At 38.6% G+C, this 18633-nt stretch overlaps 2 protein-coding genes across 6 annotated transcripts in view; one reads left to right on the top strand and one right to left on the bottom strand.

Annotated features, from left to right (window-relative positions):
• LOC306992607 (NACHT, LRR and PYD domains-containing protein 3-like) overlaps positions 1 to 7676 on the bottom strand; it is a 43176-nt gene extending 35500 nt beyond the window's left edge. Inside the window, exons 1-5 of one of the 2 annotated variants that reach the window (XM_079601718.1) lie at positions 7397 to 7671; positions 7177 to 7267; positions 6793 to 6900; positions 4245 to 4337; positions 2267 to 4063 (exon numbers count right to left, since the gene is read on the bottom strand). In XM_079601718.1, the coding sequence (XP_079457844.1) occupies positions 2267 to 4063; positions 4245 to 4337; positions 6793 to 6900; positions 7177 to 7226 (2048 nt within the window). In that variant the 5' untranslated portion in view covers positions 7227 to 7267; positions 7397 to 7671. Of the gene's footprint in view, positions 1 to 2266; positions 4064 to 4244; positions 4338 to 6792; positions 6901 to 7176 lie in introns of both variants that reach the window. The other variant, XM_079601717.1, reaches the window with a different exon arrangement.
• A 1682-nt stretch (positions 7677 to 9358) lies between these two features.
• On the top strand, positions 9359 to 16070 carry LOC306992616 (protein adenylyltransferase SelO-like). Of its 4 annotated transcripts, none has more exons than XM_079601734.1 (20): positions 9359 to 9423; positions 9546 to 9655; positions 9733 to 9851; positions 10311 to 10439; positions 10526 to 10590; positions 10889 to 10945; positions 11113 to 11211; positions 11318 to 11385; positions 11473 to 11560; positions 11645 to 11714; positions 11819 to 11891; positions 12001 to 12084; positions 12723 to 12852; positions 12946 to 12990; positions 13067 to 13148; positions 13825 to 13917; positions 14009 to 14088; positions 14168 to 14211; positions 14856 to 14935; positions 15125 to 16070. In XM_079601734.1, exons 1-20 carry the CDS (start codon positions 9401 to 9403, stop codon positions 15245 to 15247), a joined length of 1662 nt encoding a protein of 553 aa, XP_079457860.1. In that variant the 5' UTR covers positions 9359 to 9400; the 3' UTR covers positions 15248 to 16070. The 4 variants fall into 4 exon arrangements, 3 of the variants coding, with proteins under 3 accessions (XP_079457860.1, XP_079457862.1, XP_079457861.1); XR_013796315.1 differs by lacking the exon at positions 9359 to 9423 and having other exon boundaries at positions 9427 to 9655; positions 15125 to 15362; positions 15524 to 16070; XM_079601736.1 differs by having other exon boundaries at positions 9419 to 9655.
• Positions 16071 to 18633: the final 2563 nt, after the last annotated feature.

Genomic DNA, 18633 nt, shown 5'->3' with positions numbered 1-18633 from the left:
GATGGTGGAGCCAAGGTAGGTGAAATTCTCCACTACCTCCAGGGTGTGGTCGCCGATAGTGATTGCAGGAGTGGTGTTGACATCTTGAACCAATATGTTGGTTTTCTTGAGGCTGATGGCAAGGCCAAATTCTGTGCATGCATCTGCAAAGCAGGTGATAAGTCGCTGGAGGGCACCCTCAGTGTGTGCGGCAAGAGCAGCATCATCTGCAAACAACATCTCCCGTATGAGTACCCTGCGGACCTTAGTCTTTGCTCTGAGGCGGGCGAGGTTGAAGAGGTTCCCATCACTCCTGGTATGGAGGAAGATCCCGTCTTCGGAGTTGCAGAAGGCATAGCGCAGGAGCAGGGAGAAGAACATGCCAAAGAGTGTTGGCGCCAGGACACACCCCTGCTTCACACCACACCTGATTGGGAAGGGGTCTGAGGATGACTCGCCATACTGGACTGTGCCCACCGTGTTCTCATGAAATGATATGATCAGCTTCAAGAGCTTGGGGGGGCATCCAATCCTGTGTAGGAGAGTGAAAAGGCCAGTCCGACTGACCATGTCGAACGCCTTGGTCAGATCTATAAAGGCAAGGAACAGGGGACGTCTCTGCTCACGGCACTTCTCCTGCAGCTGCCTAAGGGTGAACACCATGTCAATTGTTGACCGTTTTGCTCGGAACCCGCATTGCGACTCCGGGTACACACGATCGGCGAGCAGTTGTAGGCGGTTAAGGATGACACGTGCAAAGGCTTTTCCCGCAACACTGAGGAGGGAGATCCCGCGATAGTTATTACAGTCACTGCGATCGCCCTTGTTCTTATAGAGCGTGAGGATCTTAGCGTCTCGCATGTTCTGGGGTATGATGCCTCCTTCCCAGCATTTGAGCAGGAGGTTATGGAGGTGGCCGAGAAGAGAACTCACTTTTCCTGCCTTGATGATCTCTGGTGGAATTCCATCACTGCCTGGTGCTTTCCCACAGGCCAGTGAATCAATGGCCTTCCCAAGTTCCTCGATGGTGGGTGGCGAGTCAAGCTCCTCCATGATGGGCAGAGGCATGGTATTTCGAATGGCTGTGTCAGTAACAATGTTCTCTCTTGAGTACAGTTCCTGGTAGTGCTCAGCCCATCTCTCCAACTGCTTTCTGCGATCTGTGATGATCTCGCCGGAAGTAGATTTTAGGGGAGCAGTCTTGATGGCGTTGGGACCAAACGCTTTCTTCATGCCCTCATACATGGCTCGGATAGTCCGATACATGCTTTATTATATAAATTATGATGTCATATTTATAGATTTTGACCTTTGCCTTTTTGGTCCAGTCTTTGGCTCTATCCGTTGATATTGTTTACCTCTATAATAAGAGTTGGGCTTTGTTTGTCTGTTTAAAATGTAATACTTAAAGGTAGGGTAGGTCAGAATTGTCTAAAAAAACTTTTATTCAAATTTGTTTAAACTGTCTTTATATACCAATACATAAATAAAATGCAAGTACTCTGAAACAGAGAGTATAAAAAACTGAGTGACTCTAGTGTATTTAATCTTCAATAAACACAGCTCATTAATTCCATTCAGTCCCACCTAAAAACGGGTGCGCGACTGCGCGCACGTGGGCAGAGCCAATAATAGCGGCGGTAGTCATGGCGACGGAGAGTGACAGTCGCGCAAGCCAATCACTTGTTTCGTCCCGAATGGAATTAATGAGCTGTGTTTTTTGAAGATTAAATACACTATAGTCACTCAATTTGTATACTCTCTTTTTCAAAGTACTTACATTTTAATTATGTATTGGTATATAAAGACAGTTTAAGCCAATTTGAAAAAAAAGTTCTTTAGACAATTCTTACCTACACAACCTTTAAAATGTTAATGAAAACCTTATCTAAGTAGTCAAGTTTCATTGTCAAATTTGCAACAATAAAGAATGAACTTTTACCATGGATCAAATCCATATCAATGGTTTAAGTATAATTCATTTGTAACATTAAACTTGTTTGTTTTAAATGAATCCTCATGTTGAAGATATTGGCTGTCAGGTGCTTTAACACAAGTTTGAGTCAGCTTGTATTGTTTCCCAATCACATCTCCCCGTCATTATTCCTATAATCAATAAAATAGCTAAATTCAAATAAAAAAAAATCTGAAAAACTATAAAAACAAGTATGCTGCCATATTGCACCTATTACTGATACAATAAATGTTTGTATGTTTCTTTTAGATTTATGAGCTTTTCATTTTCTTTTGTTTTTACAGTAAAGTGATTGTTTTCACTGATACTTACTGAACTTTAATCACAGGCAGCAGCTTCTGGAGAACCTTCAGTTTTTCAGCTTTACTGTTTTCTCCAACAAATGTATTAATATCAAACGTATCCAGCTTCTTCTCTGATGTCAACAACACAAAAACTACAGCTGACCACTGAGATGAAGAGAGTCTGGCTTCACTTATTGTTCCAGATTTCAGATACTGTTGTATTTCCTCCACTAGTGACTGGTCACCCAGTTCATTCAGACAGTGGAACAGATTGATGGATTTCTCTGGAGAGTCAATGGTCCTGATCTTCTCCTTGATGTACTCAACTGTTTTCTCATTGCTGTCAGACCTTCTTCTTCTCAGTGTCATTAGTCCCTGAAGGAGAATCTGGTGAGACTCCACTGACAAACCCAGAAGGAAGCGCAGGAAAAGGTCCAGATGCCCATTTTTACTCTGTAAAGCTTCATTCACGGCTCTCTCATGGAGCTCAGAAAATGAAACATATTCTGATAAATTGGGTTTAAACCAATCCTTAAATACAGACAACACACCTGGTTTGGTGACTGAGTCAAATACATTCCTGTTGTTGTTTATGAGGCAGAGGTGCACATATAAAGCTGCTAGATGTTCCTGAACACTCAGATGAACAAAGCAGAAGACTTTCGCCTGATACAAGCCTGACTCCTCTCTGAAGATCTGAGTGCACAATCCTGAGTACACTAATGCTTCTGTCACATCAATGCCACACTCTCTCAGGTCTTCCTCATAGAAGATCACATTGCCTTTCACAAGCTGCTGAAAAGCCACTTTCCCCAGTTTGAGGATCATGTCTTCATCTGTCAGGTTCTTCTCATAGTCCTTCTCATGTTTGATGTTGGACTGAAGGATCAGGAAGTGTGTGTACATTTGAGTGAGAGTCTTGGGAATCTCTCCGCTCTCTGCTTCACTCAACATCTTCTCCAGAACAGTGGCTGAGATCCAGCAGAAGACTGGGATGTGGCACATGATGTAGAGGCTCCTTGATGACTTCAGGTGTGAGATGATCCTGTCGGCCAGACTCTGATCACTGATTCTCTTCCTGAAGTATTCCTCCTTCTGTGGCTCATTGAAGCCTCGTACCTCTGTCACTCGATGGACACACTTAGAGGGGACGAGATCGGCTGCTGCTGGTCTAGAGGTGATCCAGATGAGAGCAGAGGGAAGCAGATTCCCCGCAATGAGGTTCGTCAGCAGTACGTCCATTGATTTCTTTTTGTTTACATCTCGTAGAGTCTCATTCCTTTGAAAATGTAAGGGAAGACGACACTCATCCAGACCATCAAAGATGAACAACACTTTATATTTGTCACTACATATTTGCGTTTCTTTTGTTTCAGGGAAAAAGACATGAAGAAGTTCTGAAAGACTGAACGTTTTGTCCTTCATCAAATTGATCTCTCTGAAAGGAAGTGGAAATATGAGCTGGACGTCCTGATTCACTTTGCCTTCAGCCCAGTCTAGGATGAACTTCTGCACAGAGACTGTTTTTCCAATCCCAGCGACTCCCTTTGTCAGCACAGTTGTGATGGGTTTGTTTTGTCCAGGTAAAGGTTTAAAGATGTCATTGCATTTGATGGATGTGTCCTCTGTTGCTGATCTCCTGGATTGTGTCTCAATCTGTCTCACCTCATGCTCATTACTGATCTCTCCACTGTCACCCTCTGTGATGTAGAGCTCTGTGTAGATCTCATTCAGGAGTGTTGGGTTTCCCTGCTTTGCTGTTCCCTCATTCAGACACTTAAACTTCTTCATCAGCTTTGATCTAAATGTGTTGAGGACTTCATGGCTGCAAAATTAAAATTACATGGTACATGTATTACATAAGTTAAATATAGAGATACATATCTAAAGTAAAATGTCTTATTTGTTCTCTGTATCGTGACCAAGAACATATCATAATATTTATGAAATGTGTTAATTATTAATGTGTTTTAATTTTGATCTCAATCAAAAATTCCACACTTTACCTGACACCAGTAAAGTCCTGTAGTTGATTCATAGATAGGTCATTCTTCTTACAGACGGGGTTTGTTACTGCTGATCTTTGTGGTGGGATTGAACTTAAACATCATGAAGAGAATCAAGAATCAGACACTCTGATATTGCTGATATTGTTTATACATCACCTGAATAATTCTATCAACAGTTAATAAGTAAAATGCACTTATTGTCACAATGTCTGGGTGATGTCCCCTGGGTAGCCACTAGAGGTCCTCTTCCCCCACAGGTGTCAGTCACTATTGGACTACAGTCCCCATCACCCTTGTCGGACTCATTATTCATTATCACACTCAGCTGTTCCCATTCACCTTGATAGTGTCTGTCTATTTATACCCTGTCTGTTTAATCACTTGTTCTGGAATCCTTGTTTCATGTCACCCGCTTCCCAGAATCTGTCTTGGTTTGTCTTAAGCCGCGTTTCCACCGCGGGAACTTTCCCCAGGAACTAGGAACTTTGGGGTGGTACTCGGTGTGTTTACACCGCAGGAACCAGGGTCTAAACGAAGTTCCGGGTAAATATTTCCCCCTCCGAAAGTCCCTGCTGGCGAGGTAGTACTTTTTAAAAGTTCAGGAACTTTCAGGGGCGGGACTTGTGCGCTGAACATGCGGATTGGTTGTGTTCACGCCGCATTTTGACTGGAGGACTCCACGCAGCATTCTATTTTAACAAGCATTTTAAAAAATCTATTACGGTTCGTGGCTTCATGCATTAAGAGTTGTCTGTCTGCAAATATGGAATTTAATAAAAAAAATAAAAAAACACAGCTGGACTGGACAGACGACGAGGTTCAGGCTTTATTAAGCGTATTGTAACAGGAAATTTTCTGCGCGTTCGTCCCAGCCATCTCATTCAATGTCCGCAATACATTACAAACACAACTACAGCACAGCTTGACTCTCCTCCATACTTATTATAAATGTGGCGCTCAAAACTGATTACTGTCCGTCGCAGACTGGGAGGAGCAGCCGCGCGCAGTTTATAATCTTCCCGGTACTTTGGACCGCGGTGTAAACGCAGAAAGCAACCGGTCTGGGGCAAAAAAAGTTCCTGGGAAAAAAGTTCCTGGGACAAATTGTTCCGGGTAATTTCGGTGGAAACGCGGCATTAGTGTTTGTTTCTTGTTTTGGACTGAGGCCACATTTACACATAGCCGGGTATTTAGAGAAACGGATATTTCTCCCCCTCCGTTTTCAATAATAACATCGTGCACACAACCCGCATAAATACGCCGTCGAGCGCCTTTATAACTATGCTAAACCTATGGGCGGCAGTGTAGGGAGAAGGATAAAGCCCTGCAAGCCAATCAGAATCCTCAGAATCGACTAGAGAGAACCTAAAACCCCGTTTCTCCCAGTTGACACGACAACATATAACCGGCGTTTTCAGAAATCTCCACTTTGGCCGGAGTTTTTAGAAATAATCGTTTTCTGGGATAAAAACGGCGTTTTCGTGTAAATGACAGGCCAAAACGCAGAGAAATATCTGCGTTTTCCCATCGTGTAAACTGGGCCTGATTCTCATGATTATGACCTTTTGCCTGGCTTGGATTTACGATTACGGATTACCCAATAAACTGCATTTGGACTATCACCCTTTTTGTATGCGTGTCGTGACATTTATTAACAAATCAACTGTTCAAGGGCACAACTGTAATAATACTAAAAACAAAAACTATAAAAAAAGTTTGTTAAGACAAACTTTGTGTTAGCTTGAGAAAGTTTGTTATATATTGTACATATTAAATGAAAGTAATACATTGTTGATTGATTGCTTATAATTTAATGCCAGTTATCAGAGCAATTTTAATGGTGAGAATAAAAGTAGCAAAATATAAAAAGATAAATAAACAAAAACATACAATTACAAAAGTTGTTTTAACTAAATCGGCCTCACTATTCTGTTCATAAAAATCAACAGAATAAAAACAGAGTTAAAACCATCGTATTTCCTTAAATATGCTTTAAAGATAGTGGACTCTAAGAGGCATAAAGGAGGATCTTCAACTGATAACAAAACCTTGTGCCTATTTGGCAATATGTGCAGATGATATGGTCCCAGTGATTATCTGAGTATAAACAATATTTTCTACCAACAACCTGATTAATTTCATAAAGTTTAATTGTATTACATTGATATCATTTGTTGGTCATTTTCAGAGGAGTCATTTTGTAGGAGGTTATCATGGGTTTGAGGTTATAATATATAGGAAATTATTTGAGCTCTGAATATAAGCACCTGCTGCACATTACCTGGAATTTATTCCACAAAGCCCAGGTACCGACAAAAATGACTACAGTCCATTTAAAATGGCCACAAAAGCTGGGTGTTTAAAATAATTTAAGCATATCCTTCAATAAAATGCTATATCTGAGTCCAAGCAAAACAAATTGAACACTATGTAGATATGTCTCTCTTGCATCAGGTGAAGACAACAGTGTGTAGTATGAATATCATAAATGCAAAAACACCATAATATTAAAATGTCAATCACATGATTTTAATTTTTTTTATACCTGAGATCAGTCTGTGTATTGTCAATCTTAAAATTTATTGGATGACCCATAGACCAGTCACTCCTCAAAGACACACAGCTGGGCTCTGATCTCTCCTGCTGAACTGAACTATAACAGAACAACGAAACGTAAAAACAAAACGTTTTAATGAAAAGCACTTGAGGAGGGTTTAGACATTGTTTTCAAGAAATTTTCTTTTAAACACACACACACACACACACACACACACACACACACACACACACACACACACACACACACACACACACACAAACAAACACACACACACATATAAATAGAATGTCACAGTTTTTTTCTAAAGGAGACATCTGTTTTTATTAGCCTATATAAAAGTTTATTTAATGTGTTTATTTAGTAGGCTACCTGCATCCTTTAGAACAATCTTCTTCTCTGGATGTTTGTCTGTCATCCATGATAAAGCTGAACAGTTGAAACAGTCTGATCTCCACTGACTCTGGATAGAAAGGACAAACAAACACAAAACTAATATTAAACATTGTTAAATATTATAATTGATCTGACCAGATCGTGAGTTGGAAATAGAGATCTTTTGAAAAATCATCATATAGCCAACACGACTCACAAAAGAAACCTCGTTAATTTCCTTTCAGAGAAAATATTAATTAATATGGAAGTCTGTAAAGGTCTCGCGTACGCGACCAGTAACTTTGTCAAAATGTATCTATAGCCAACCGATTCACAAACTCCTCCATCTGTTTCATCAAATAGGCTACACATAAATGCCTGTCGACCGTTTGATAAAAGTTTCTATTTAACATCTAATAATATTTTGTATCGGAAGGAATCGTCTGTCTGACTAAAATGGCGAATCATCAGCTTCTTTTACTTTCGTTATTATCTGTGACGAAATGGGCACGTGATTAAACTGCTGAAGTCGCTATAATGTTGGCAGTGTTTAATGGTTGTTGCCCTTATTGGCAGATGACGTGAGTTTAATCACCAGTCAGGTAAAGGTTTACAGTTAATAACTCCAGTCAGTTTTGTGTGCTGATAAACTCAAAACAAACATATTTATTGCATTTGTAGGAGCCACAGCAGATTATTCATACCTGTTCCCGCCAGTAGAGGGCGGTGTGCGCTGTGTAGTGGAAGCGGGCGTTCGAGACAGGCGTGCAGATCAGGTCACCTGTCTATCAGTCAGTAAAACATGTAAACGTTCATCAGCCTATTCTTCCACATCTGACTTGAATAGAATCTATCTAGCACTGCTTTCTTATTATTTAATAGGCTACTCTAAACCACCTCTACATTCCTCCTCCTCTTCACAAATAAACTTAACTCACAAGATTGACCATGAGGTTACTGGTTTAGCTCCAGTCTTCTACACATTTTTTGTGTATAGTTTCAAATAGGACCTACATGTTCCCCAAACTCTGTTAGCAATACATTTAAAGACCTTTTTATATTTCTTTAACAAATAAAATACTGGCACTGGTGTTTGTTCCTTGACTAAAAGCAAATTGTTCTCCCACCACATCCCAGTCATTATAATCTTTTCTATATAGGTTTCTTGAAGGAAAACATAATTCATTATCTCAAAGTATTCTTAACCTATCGTCCGTCCATGTATTTAACAAACCTATTCTCAAACACTCCATAACTCCATGATGAACTCAGAGGATACAGACAGAAAAGAACCAATAGTGTAAAATTAAGTGTATTTTAATCATTATACTTTTTATGTACAACTGATGCTTTATTCGTAGTATTTTCTTTTGAAATTGTCATTAGCCAAAACCATTTTTTTGTTTTGTTTAAAAAAGCATTGTGTGCCGTGTTTGGTTTCTTCCTATTTCTGATTACTACAATGGACAGCATGCATCTGTATCCCACTCTTAACCCGAATTGACTTTACTAGAAAATTCCAAAGAAACCTGTTGCCTTAAACCATTTAAGTTTCTACACAAAGTGAAACTAAAGAGATCAAGCATAACACATTAAGTGGACGCAGTATCAAGTTTACATTTAGTCTTTACTTAAAATCATTAGTTCGCTTTCTTTCTTTTTTGGGAGTGTACGTTGTATAAATTAGGCTAACTATTTTATGCCACACAAATGTTATATTTAGGTAATTTCTTATATTATATATATATTGAGATTTATTGTAATAAATGCATTCTGTCACATAAATTGGAAGGGAAGAAAATTAAACCATGTTAAAACATGTTTATATTTAAAAATATATAATTTTCATTACATTCATTTCAATCTTCTCCAGTAGTATTTATAATTTTCTAAGTATTCAGTATTTTTTTAAGTATAAGTCGGCTGGTCACATGGTACCTGTTTCTTTTTACAGCACAGATTGGGGGTTGCCCAATCACAGTCGTTCTTATCGACTAGAGACGCTTATTTAATCATTATAGTGAGAAAGTTCCGAGAGTTTCCATTTTTACGACAGCGTCTAACCCATACAATTATATGTATTTTAATCGGTTATGGTTTATAACGCGCATGCATTTTCAAAAAGACAAAACAGTCCCGAATATGGCGTGGAGCAGTCGGGGTTTGAGCCGATGAGCGCCCTCTGGTTGAACATAGAAGGATTGTTTGTGTGACAGTTCCGATGTTTTCCTCTAGTTACGTGATGTAAGGAAGTACAGGACGAATAGTAAAAATAAACAAAAATATGCCCGTGAGTTTGATGTAATGACAAAAAATGGTTTCACGTTATTTTTATTTCTATCGGCCGTCGCCATCGCTACATTTAGGGACGAACAAGAATTCTGTGAGATTGAAAGTGAGTTCGATAAGAGTCACTTTTATAGCAATGTGAAACACTGTGGAGAAATACCACTGGCATTATCACATAAACTACTAGGTAAGATACAGATACGAGTCCCAACATGCTATTTTACACGTTGACTATGTTTTAATCACTTCCTGTGTGTTTTACAGATGCTCTCCCTCTTGATGAGGTTGATGGTAATTGTATTCGTACTGTGAAGAGATGTGTGTTTTCTGAGTCTCAGCCCTCTTCTCTGAAAGAGCCCCTGACACTGGCTGCTGTGTCACAGGTCAATAAACCCATCCACTCACCAAAACTTGTGCTTCTCTGCAGTAAAACCGGGATAGTGTTGCAGTAACTGTGCAGTAACTGTGTATTTATGTAATTTAAGAAACAGAAAAATACAAGTGTACCAAACACTTACAATAGAAACACTTTATCATAAATTAATTATGTCACAAACAGTTCATTTATTGTATTGAGTTAATTACAGTAATTCAGTTCATTCAGTTTTTGTTTTGTTTTTTTTGTCTTGTCAGTTATACTTTTATTAATTGATTCAGTCATTAAGCATTTAATCAGCTAATGAACTCGTGGGCCAATTGGACTCATTTACAGAACCGCCAGTGGTCTGAGGATCACAGTCTGAGAAAACTGCTTTAAAACAAAACTGCACCATGGTACCACCACAGTACTTTTTAAAAAAATGTTGTTTCTGCATATATTCAGGCTCTTTTGTGTATTTCAGGATGTGTTGAGGAATATTTTGGATCTGAATGAGTCTGTGATTCAGAATGAAGAGTTTGTCCGTTGTGTCAGTGGTGGGAAACTGTTTCCTGGCTCTGTTCCACTGGCACACAGATACGGCGGCCATCAGGTAAAACTGACCGTCATTTCAAACCCGACAGCGATGGCATAAGACAACAGAGCAAACATGTCAAACATATGTTATTATTATTATAGTTTGGTTATTGGGCCGGACAGCTGGGGGATGGAAGAGCACATTTTCTGGGTGAATACACAAACAGGTGAAAAAATCATCCCGTTCCATCAGCGTTCAACAGAAATCATCAGTTGCTATTGTCATATGTGACTTTTCTGTTGTAATGTCAACTTTACCATACATTGTTTAAGATTAAAGAATGGAAAGTGTGATCTATACTTCTTGGTTTTTCAGCAAATAGACGATTCTGTCATTTTTTTTTATCTAATTCTCACTTAATGCTTAAACATGTCTGAACAATGACATCTCTCAGTTTAGAACTGTGACATGTGTTAACCGTTAGATAGTGTATTAGAGCGTTACACAATCTCTTTTTTATCCAGAAAAGGTGAAAGATGGGAACTCCAGTTGAAAGGCTCAGGAAAGACACCATACTCAAGGTGAATATCAGTTCCTGCTGCTCAATATTTTTTTATATGCTTTTTAAGTAATTCTGAGATATATTTAGTTGTAAATGATCTTACATTATGACTCGTAGTGTGTGTGTCTCCGTCTGGCAGTAGTGTAACCGTTCTGCTGTATACTGTACATGATGTTTTGTGTGCAGGTCTGGTGATGGACGGGCTGTGATTCGCTCCTCTGTGAGGGAGTTCCTGTGCAGTGAAGCTATGCACTTTCTGGGAGTTCCTACCAGCAGAGCCCTCAGGTACATATGGACATGCACAAGAAGAGTAATATGTGTATTTATCACATTCAAATGTTTGGTGTTGAATATTATTTTTATTTCTACTTTTGCCATTTTTATGCCTCAGTCTGGTTGTGAGTGAGGAACCTGTTTGGAGGGATCCGTTTTATAACGGCAGTGTCATAAAAGAAAGAGGTAAAATACGATCAGATTTGGAAAAATAGAGTAACTAAGTTCTTTATCCGTCCTCAGCTTTATGTGATTGTTCTCTGTATCCATCAGGAGCGGTTGTTCTGCGTCTGGCCAAGTCCTGGTTTCGTATCGGTTCACTGGAGATATTAACCAGAACTGGAGAGTTAGATGTCCTACGGTATATTAACTTTAACTTGGGAGGGTAATATTTTTTTTCTCACTCTTATTTGCTTTTTAATTTAATTTTAATTTTAATTTTCAGGACATTGTTGGACTTTGTAATTAAAGAGCATTTTAAATCTATAGCAACAAATGACCCTGACAAGTATGTGGTGAGTATCTGTCTCTCTGCTGTTTAGTTATACAGTAATACAAGATTATTTTATATTGTCTGACCAGTCTCACTATATTTGAATGGTTGTCATGTTGTGTGAAGGTGTTTTTCTCTAGAGTGGTGAATGAAACGGCACATTTAATCGCCCACTGGATGTCGGTTGGTTTTGCTCATGGTTAGTTTACTCTGCTTTACTTTAGTTATTATCACATAGATTTATCATTATAGATTGAGCTTCATATGCAAAATGCACAACAACATGATCTGACTGCATCTTCACACAGGAGTCTGCAACACGGATAACTTCAGTCTGCTTTCTATCACTTTTGATTATGGCCCATTTGGATTTATGGAATCATATGACCCAAGTATGTTTCTTTGTCTAACTTAAATTTTCATTATATTAGCAATCATCTTCCTATATGTTTAGTTTTTAAGCTTTTTGTCATATAACATCACACACACACACACACACACACACACACACACACACACACACACACACACACACACACACACACACACACACACACACACACACACACACACACACACACACACACACACACACACACACACAAACACACACACTGCACCCTACCCCTAAACCTATCCATCTTTATAAGCCATTTGGTTTATGAGGATACAGGAAGTTGTGTAAGTTGTAATGCCATTATACACATTTGTGTCCTCATAAACAATATACGAGAACACAAATACACACGCCTACATATACATACATATACAATACTGCAAAGGTGTAAAGGTGAAGGGAAATTATATCAATAGTAGCTACTTTAGATCTACTATAAATTTTGTAAATACTTACAGTTTATATACATTGGTTGAGGGGCATGCTGAATTGCATAATATTTTAATCCATTACTTGTTTTATTTTACTTTATTATATTCTAAGTTAAAGTGAAACAGACAGCCATAATAATAACATATAATAATTGTATTGTTAAATGGGTGTTATTGCTACTGCATTGTCTCCTCTGTATAGATTTAGTCCCCAACACGTCTGATGACGAGGGCCGGTACAGTATAGGAGCGCAGGCTAATGTCGGCCTGTTCAATCTACAGAAACTTCTAGAAGCTCTGAAACCACTGCTGACCTCAGATCAGCTTTCACAGTAAGATATCGTTTTATATTTCTTGTTGTTAATGGGAATAAAACGGTAATGAAAACGGTTAATGGGTGATTCGTGTCAATTTATTTACTTCAGATCTCAGCAAATATTGAGAGAGTATCCACAAATCTACCATCAAAGGTGAGCAAGACATTAGACAATATACACTGTGTTCATCTGAGTCGTTCCTGGTCTCATTTTACTGTTTCTGTTATAGATTTCATGAGCTGTTCAAAGCAAAGTTGGGCTTTCTGGGAAATGAAGAAAAGGATTCATACGTGATTGCATTTCTTCTAAAGGTAAATATTAGCTGAATTGTTTTCTCTCTCTAATTGTACTTTAATTAATTCATGTAATAAAGTTCTTTGGCCATTCTCAAGAAATTTTGTCATTTGTGACAGAAAATGTTATTTATTTTATTATTTAAAAAAAGTAAGGAGTCAGTAAGCTGTTATAGAAAGACACACACACACACACACACAGTTTTTCATTTCTATCCTTGTGAGGACATTCCATAGGCGTAATGGTTTTTATACTGTACAAACTGTATATTCTATCCCCTTACACTGCCCCTATCCCTAAACCTACCCATCACAGGAGACATTCTGCATTTTTACATTTTCAAAAATATATAATTTAGTATGTTTATTAACCCATTCCCCTCATGGGGACCGCTGGCTGGTCCCCACAATGGAGGTGATCTCAGGTTTTACTATCCTTGTGGGGACATTCGGTTCCCACAATGTATAATAAACCAAGCCACACACACACACACACACACACACACACACATATACACACTTTAATTATAAAATTATTTAATTATATATATTTTTTTTATTTATTATATATTTAATGGCCAAACTGTCAAAACTAGTTGAGTTCAGTTTGGTGTTAAATCAGTAGTAGATCACACAAATGGCAGCATTTCTGAGAATGACCCATATAATGTTGTCTGTTGTGTGATGTGTTGAGCTAATGGAGGACACTGGAGCAGACTTCACTATGACTTTCAGACAGCTGAGTGAAGTGACCCTGTCCCAGCTTCAGAAGGGATCCTTTGCTCCGGTACGTTTCCTCTCCATTCACTCGCACAGCGGCTGCAATTTCCATAATCATGATTTCAGTGCATTAACTGTGACTGTGTCTCTCTTGACAGTCATTGTGGGCTCTTTCAGACCTCTCATCGCACAAGCATTTCAGAGACTGGGTTCAGCTGTATTTACAGCGTCTGTCAAGGTAATGTTGCTGTAATGTAAACTCGAACTCTTTAGAGGATTAAAAATGAACATAACTGTGTTTTAATCGTCTTCTACAGGCTAATAAGTGACTCAGATGCAGCACGGCAGCACAGAATGCAAGGTATGTTTTTGTGTATGTTATATGATGCAATGTTATATATTATGTGTGTATATATTGTAACAGACTACCGTTGAAATGTTCAGGATTGGTGAGATTTGTTTTTGAAAGAAGTTTCTTATGCTCACCAAGGCTGCATTTATTTAATAAAAAATACCATAAAAACCGTAATTTTGTATTACTACAAGATATTCTTATACTATGAGATATTATTACAATATAAAATAAATTATTATATTTGAATATACAGTATTTGTGTAATTAATATATTTGTTCAGAATGTAATTTATTCCTCTGTTCATTTCTCCAGTCTTCAGTGTCACATGATCCTTCAGAAATCTTTCTAATATGCTGATTTGCTGATCAAAAAACATTTAAAAACAGTTGAGCTGCTTAATATTTTTGTGGAAACCCTGATACATGTTTTGATTAATATAAAGTTCACAAGAACAGCGTTTATTTGAAATATAAATCTTTTGTCATATTTTAAATGTCTGTATTGTCCCTTATAATGCATCCTTGCTGAATAATATTATTAATTTATTTTTAAAGTCTTACTGACTGTACATTTTTAAACGGTAGTGTATGTTTTTTTAACGATGTGTTATGTTGTATTTAATGTTATGTGTAATTTTTCTATTGTTCAGGAGTAAACCCACGGTATGTGTTGAGGAACTGGATGGCTGAATCTGCTATCAGAAAAGCAGAGAAAAATGACTTTTCAGAGGTATTATTACATGTGATGTCAAACTAATATGCTGTCATGATCATGCTTATCATATATCTTAAGAGTATTTGCTTTAATATATTACTGTGGAATGAAGACTTGACAATTATACATACAATGTAACATCTTCAGACAGACCATTATGGCTTGTCTTTTTCTTAGGTGACAGTATTTTTGATGTATTTCTAGGTGGCACTGTTGCAGAAGACTTTAATGGAGCCGTTTATGGAGCAGGAAGAGGCCGAGAGAGCCGGATATGCCAGTAAACCTCCATCCTGGGCTCAGCAGCTGAGGGTCAGCTGTTCTTCCTAACTCAGGGTCGAATCAAAATCACAAATTTCAGCATCACTTGAACCAAAAATATAGTTTATGACATTGTAATCACACTTCCTAATGGATGATCTGATTGGAGGATGTATAGTTCAACGCTACACTCTAAAAAATGCTGGGTTGTTTCAACCCAATTTTGGGTCAAATATGGACAAGCCCAGCCGTTGGGTTAAATTTTTTAATTAAATGTTTAACCCAATGTTTGGGTTTGTCCATATTTTACCCAAAATAGGGTTGAAACAACCCAGCATTTTTTAGAGTGTATATATGTACATATATGCACGTTATATATGAACAATGGACATGGATGTCTTTTGTAAAATTGTTGTTTCTGCATTTCTACAAAAGTGCAAAAAACTTGCATCATGCATCTCGTTTACTCCTGTTTAACAATTAGGCATGCCAAAATCTGTTTAACAGTTAACTTTGCAAAACCTTATTTATTATGACATTCCATTAGCAATTATGATATAGCATATTTGTAATACATATAATCTGATTATGTGCGTAAGTACAAAGTATTTACATATTTTAGTCTGGTGGTGTAATACAAGCATATTGAACATCAAAAGAATTAAAGATGTGTGTCAATGTCACGCCAAGAACTTGTTTGGCGGTCAGTTCCTCAGTCCAACTACAAAAACACGTCAATTATCTCTATCTGTCTTCAAGATCATTGTTGACTGCGCTTTTTCAGCATCGCTGTCATCAGTTCTGACATGAGTTCGCCACCTGGGGGCGCTGTTTGTTGAGGTGTAGTTCTCTTAGGTGGAGCTGGAGGCATTTTTCTGACGGAGCTGGATGGGTGGGCAGCCGGTGCAGGAGCTGGTGGTGGAGGCGGGGGTGGAGGAGGAGGTGGTGGAGCTCCACCTGCAGATGCAAAGTTTTGGGGACCAGGAGGAGGAGGGGGTGGAACTGAAGGGAGGTAATGGGGTCTGGAGGCGGTGGGGGGAGCGAGTCTCCCCCGTAAGGTGCAAAACTAGGAGGCGGTGGAGGAAGAAAGTCAGGGGGCAGCTCGGCATCTTCTGGAGGAGGTGGTGGTGGAGGCAGGTCATCCATGGGTGGAGGTGGGAAGGAGGATTGTGGGAATCGAGGTGGAGGAGGAAACTTGTTGACTTTGGCTGTGCTGGCAGGAGGAGCGGGGGGAGGAGGAGGCAACATGGGGTCGGGTGGTGGAGGAGGCAGGGTTTCCATTAAAGGCGGAGGTGGTGGGAAAGATGTTTGGTTGCCAGGACCCTGAATTATGAAATTACAAGGGGATTAAAACAACTCTAAATGACGGTTCATTACCCTTTGTGAAAAAGTAGTGTGCTTAATTGTACTGCTCTTGAAGTATACTTTATATCTTTAAAGTATATTTAAAAATATTTTTCAGATAATATGTTAATTAAATAAAAGGCCTCTATATGTGTATTTAAAGACAATGCACTTTCATGACTGTTTCTTAAAGGCAGGGTAGGCAGGATTTGTCTAAAAAACTTTTTCCCAAATTTGTTTAAACTGTCTTTATATACCATGTAATGGCATTTTTAATCTTTCCTAATGATTTAACAGATTAATGCTGTATGTTCTCTGTCTGTATTCTGAGTTTTCCTGATGTAACGTTGGTTCAGCTGGAGGGGGGTGTGAACCCGAGAATGATCTGTATCTTAAGTTCCCATGCTGGGGGAAGCTGTTCCTGCTTGTGTAAAACGGTGGGGGTGATGGTTTCCCCTTGCATTATAAAGTAGCAGGGCAGGAGGACAAGAGTGTCTGTCTGTCTCTGACTCTGGCCTGGCAGCCTGGCTGCAGGGCTGGAGTCAGGCATTTTCTTGCATGAATAAATTACTTTTCTTTTTAAGTACAATTTGGATCTTGACGTCTCTTAGCCTGGGAATGCTGAGTTTAGTAATTGTTTTTGCCACAACAATTTGGTGTCAGAAGTGAGGATTCCGTGAGGAAAATTCTTCTCCTGGTCCTGAGACGGATTTGACGGAGTGAATCGCCCCAGTACCAGGTACTGGTCTCATACCTCGACGGTTTGAGAAATAGAGCTCAACAGGTTACGAGAGAGAGAGACAACTCCTGATTTCAGGGCCAGAGAAGAATCCTCACCGGGATCAGAAAGAATCCGTGGCATTGTATCTCAGCTCAGGTAAAAAAGACAGCCAAATTATTATTTTTCTTCTCTTTTGTTGGGTGTAGGATTGATAGGCTAACTGTGAGTGAACCATATTGGCTGAGACTGTTTCTTTGGTGCGAGCAGAGTTTTTTAAGCGGGAAATTGACCTGAGGAAGTCAAGTCAATTTTCTGAAAACTAGCTCGTAGGTGGACGGAAGAGCCACAGCTGATTAAGTAAGTGAACGGAAGAGTCACAGCTGAATACAGAGCATATTTGCTAAAACCCGTCTGATTTTGGGTTAAGAAGTCAGATCTGTTCGAAGACGTTTGGACAGATTAATAAGACGCGCGTCGAAAATAAAAATCCAAGAGAGGAGATTCAGCCAAAGATGGGATCATCTAACAGTAAGCTAGATCATTTTTACACACCAGTTTTTTGTTAAAAAGAAGAAATTATGGCCAGAAAACGCATGCAAGAAATTGGGAGAACAGATATTTGTTTAACAAAAGGCTTTTTATAGTTGTGTTCAGCATCTGTGTAAAACTGTGAACAGACAGAATTGTTGAACTGAAGAAGCAGGTAGAATAAAAGAAGAATTGTTGAATTGAAGATGAAAGAGAAGGAACTGAAAAGTAGCAAAGGATAGTAAAATAGAATGTTGTTGAGAGTTGTTGAACTGAATTGTTGGATTGCAGATAAAGAGAACAGAAAGAAACTGAAATGTAGGGATAGAAAATAGAATGTTGTTGAGAGTTGTTGAACTGAATTGTTGGATTGCAGAAAAAGAGAACAGATGTAAGAAGGAAACTGGAATGTAGGGAAAGATTGAAGATAGAAGGAACATGGAATGTAGGGAAAGATTGAAGATAGAAGGAACATGGAATGTAGGGAAAGATTGAAGATAGAAGGAACATGGAATGTAGGGATTGATAGAATTCATGGAACTATTTATGATCGCCTGTTAAGTCAAATTAAGTTGAAATGGTATGAAAAGTGAGTTTTTTTTTAGATAAAAATAAGGCATTGAGTATGATTAACAGGGATTAACATGAGGAATGTTTCATTAAGCAGAATGGGCAAAATTCTATATGTCAGTGTTAATTATGATGTGAATGTGCTTTATTGTATTAATGTTAGGAAAACAAGGGCATTGAAGAATAGATTTCCATATGTTTATAACAGAGTTTATAAAAGATTTGAATGTGCAGGCAGCTATGAGAGATGTCTGTGTAATTTAGGGACTGAGATATGAATGATATTGTGATT

This window comes from Phoxinus phoxinus, assembly GCF_949152265.1.
Source record: "Phoxinus phoxinus genome assembly, chromosome: 24".
NCBI classification, from domain to species: domain Eukaryota; kingdom Metazoa; phylum Chordata; class Actinopteri; order Cypriniformes; family Leuciscidae; genus Phoxinus; species Phoxinus phoxinus.
This window is presented reverse-complemented; position numbering and strand designations above follow the sequence as displayed.

Coding starts and splice junctions, on each gene's coding strand:
- LOC306992616 (XM_079601736.1), top strand. CDS start 9,484: ATGACAAAAAATGGTTTCACGTTATTTTTATTTCTATCGGCCGTCGCC. Junction 10,946..11,112: donor GGAAAGACACCATACTCAAG/GTGAATATCAGT, acceptor TTTTGTGTGCAG/GTCTGGTGATGGACGGGCTG. Junction 11,212..11,317: donor CCTACCAGCAGAGCCCTCAG/GTACATATGGAC, acceptor TTTATGCCTCAG/TCTGGTTGTGAGTGAGGAAC.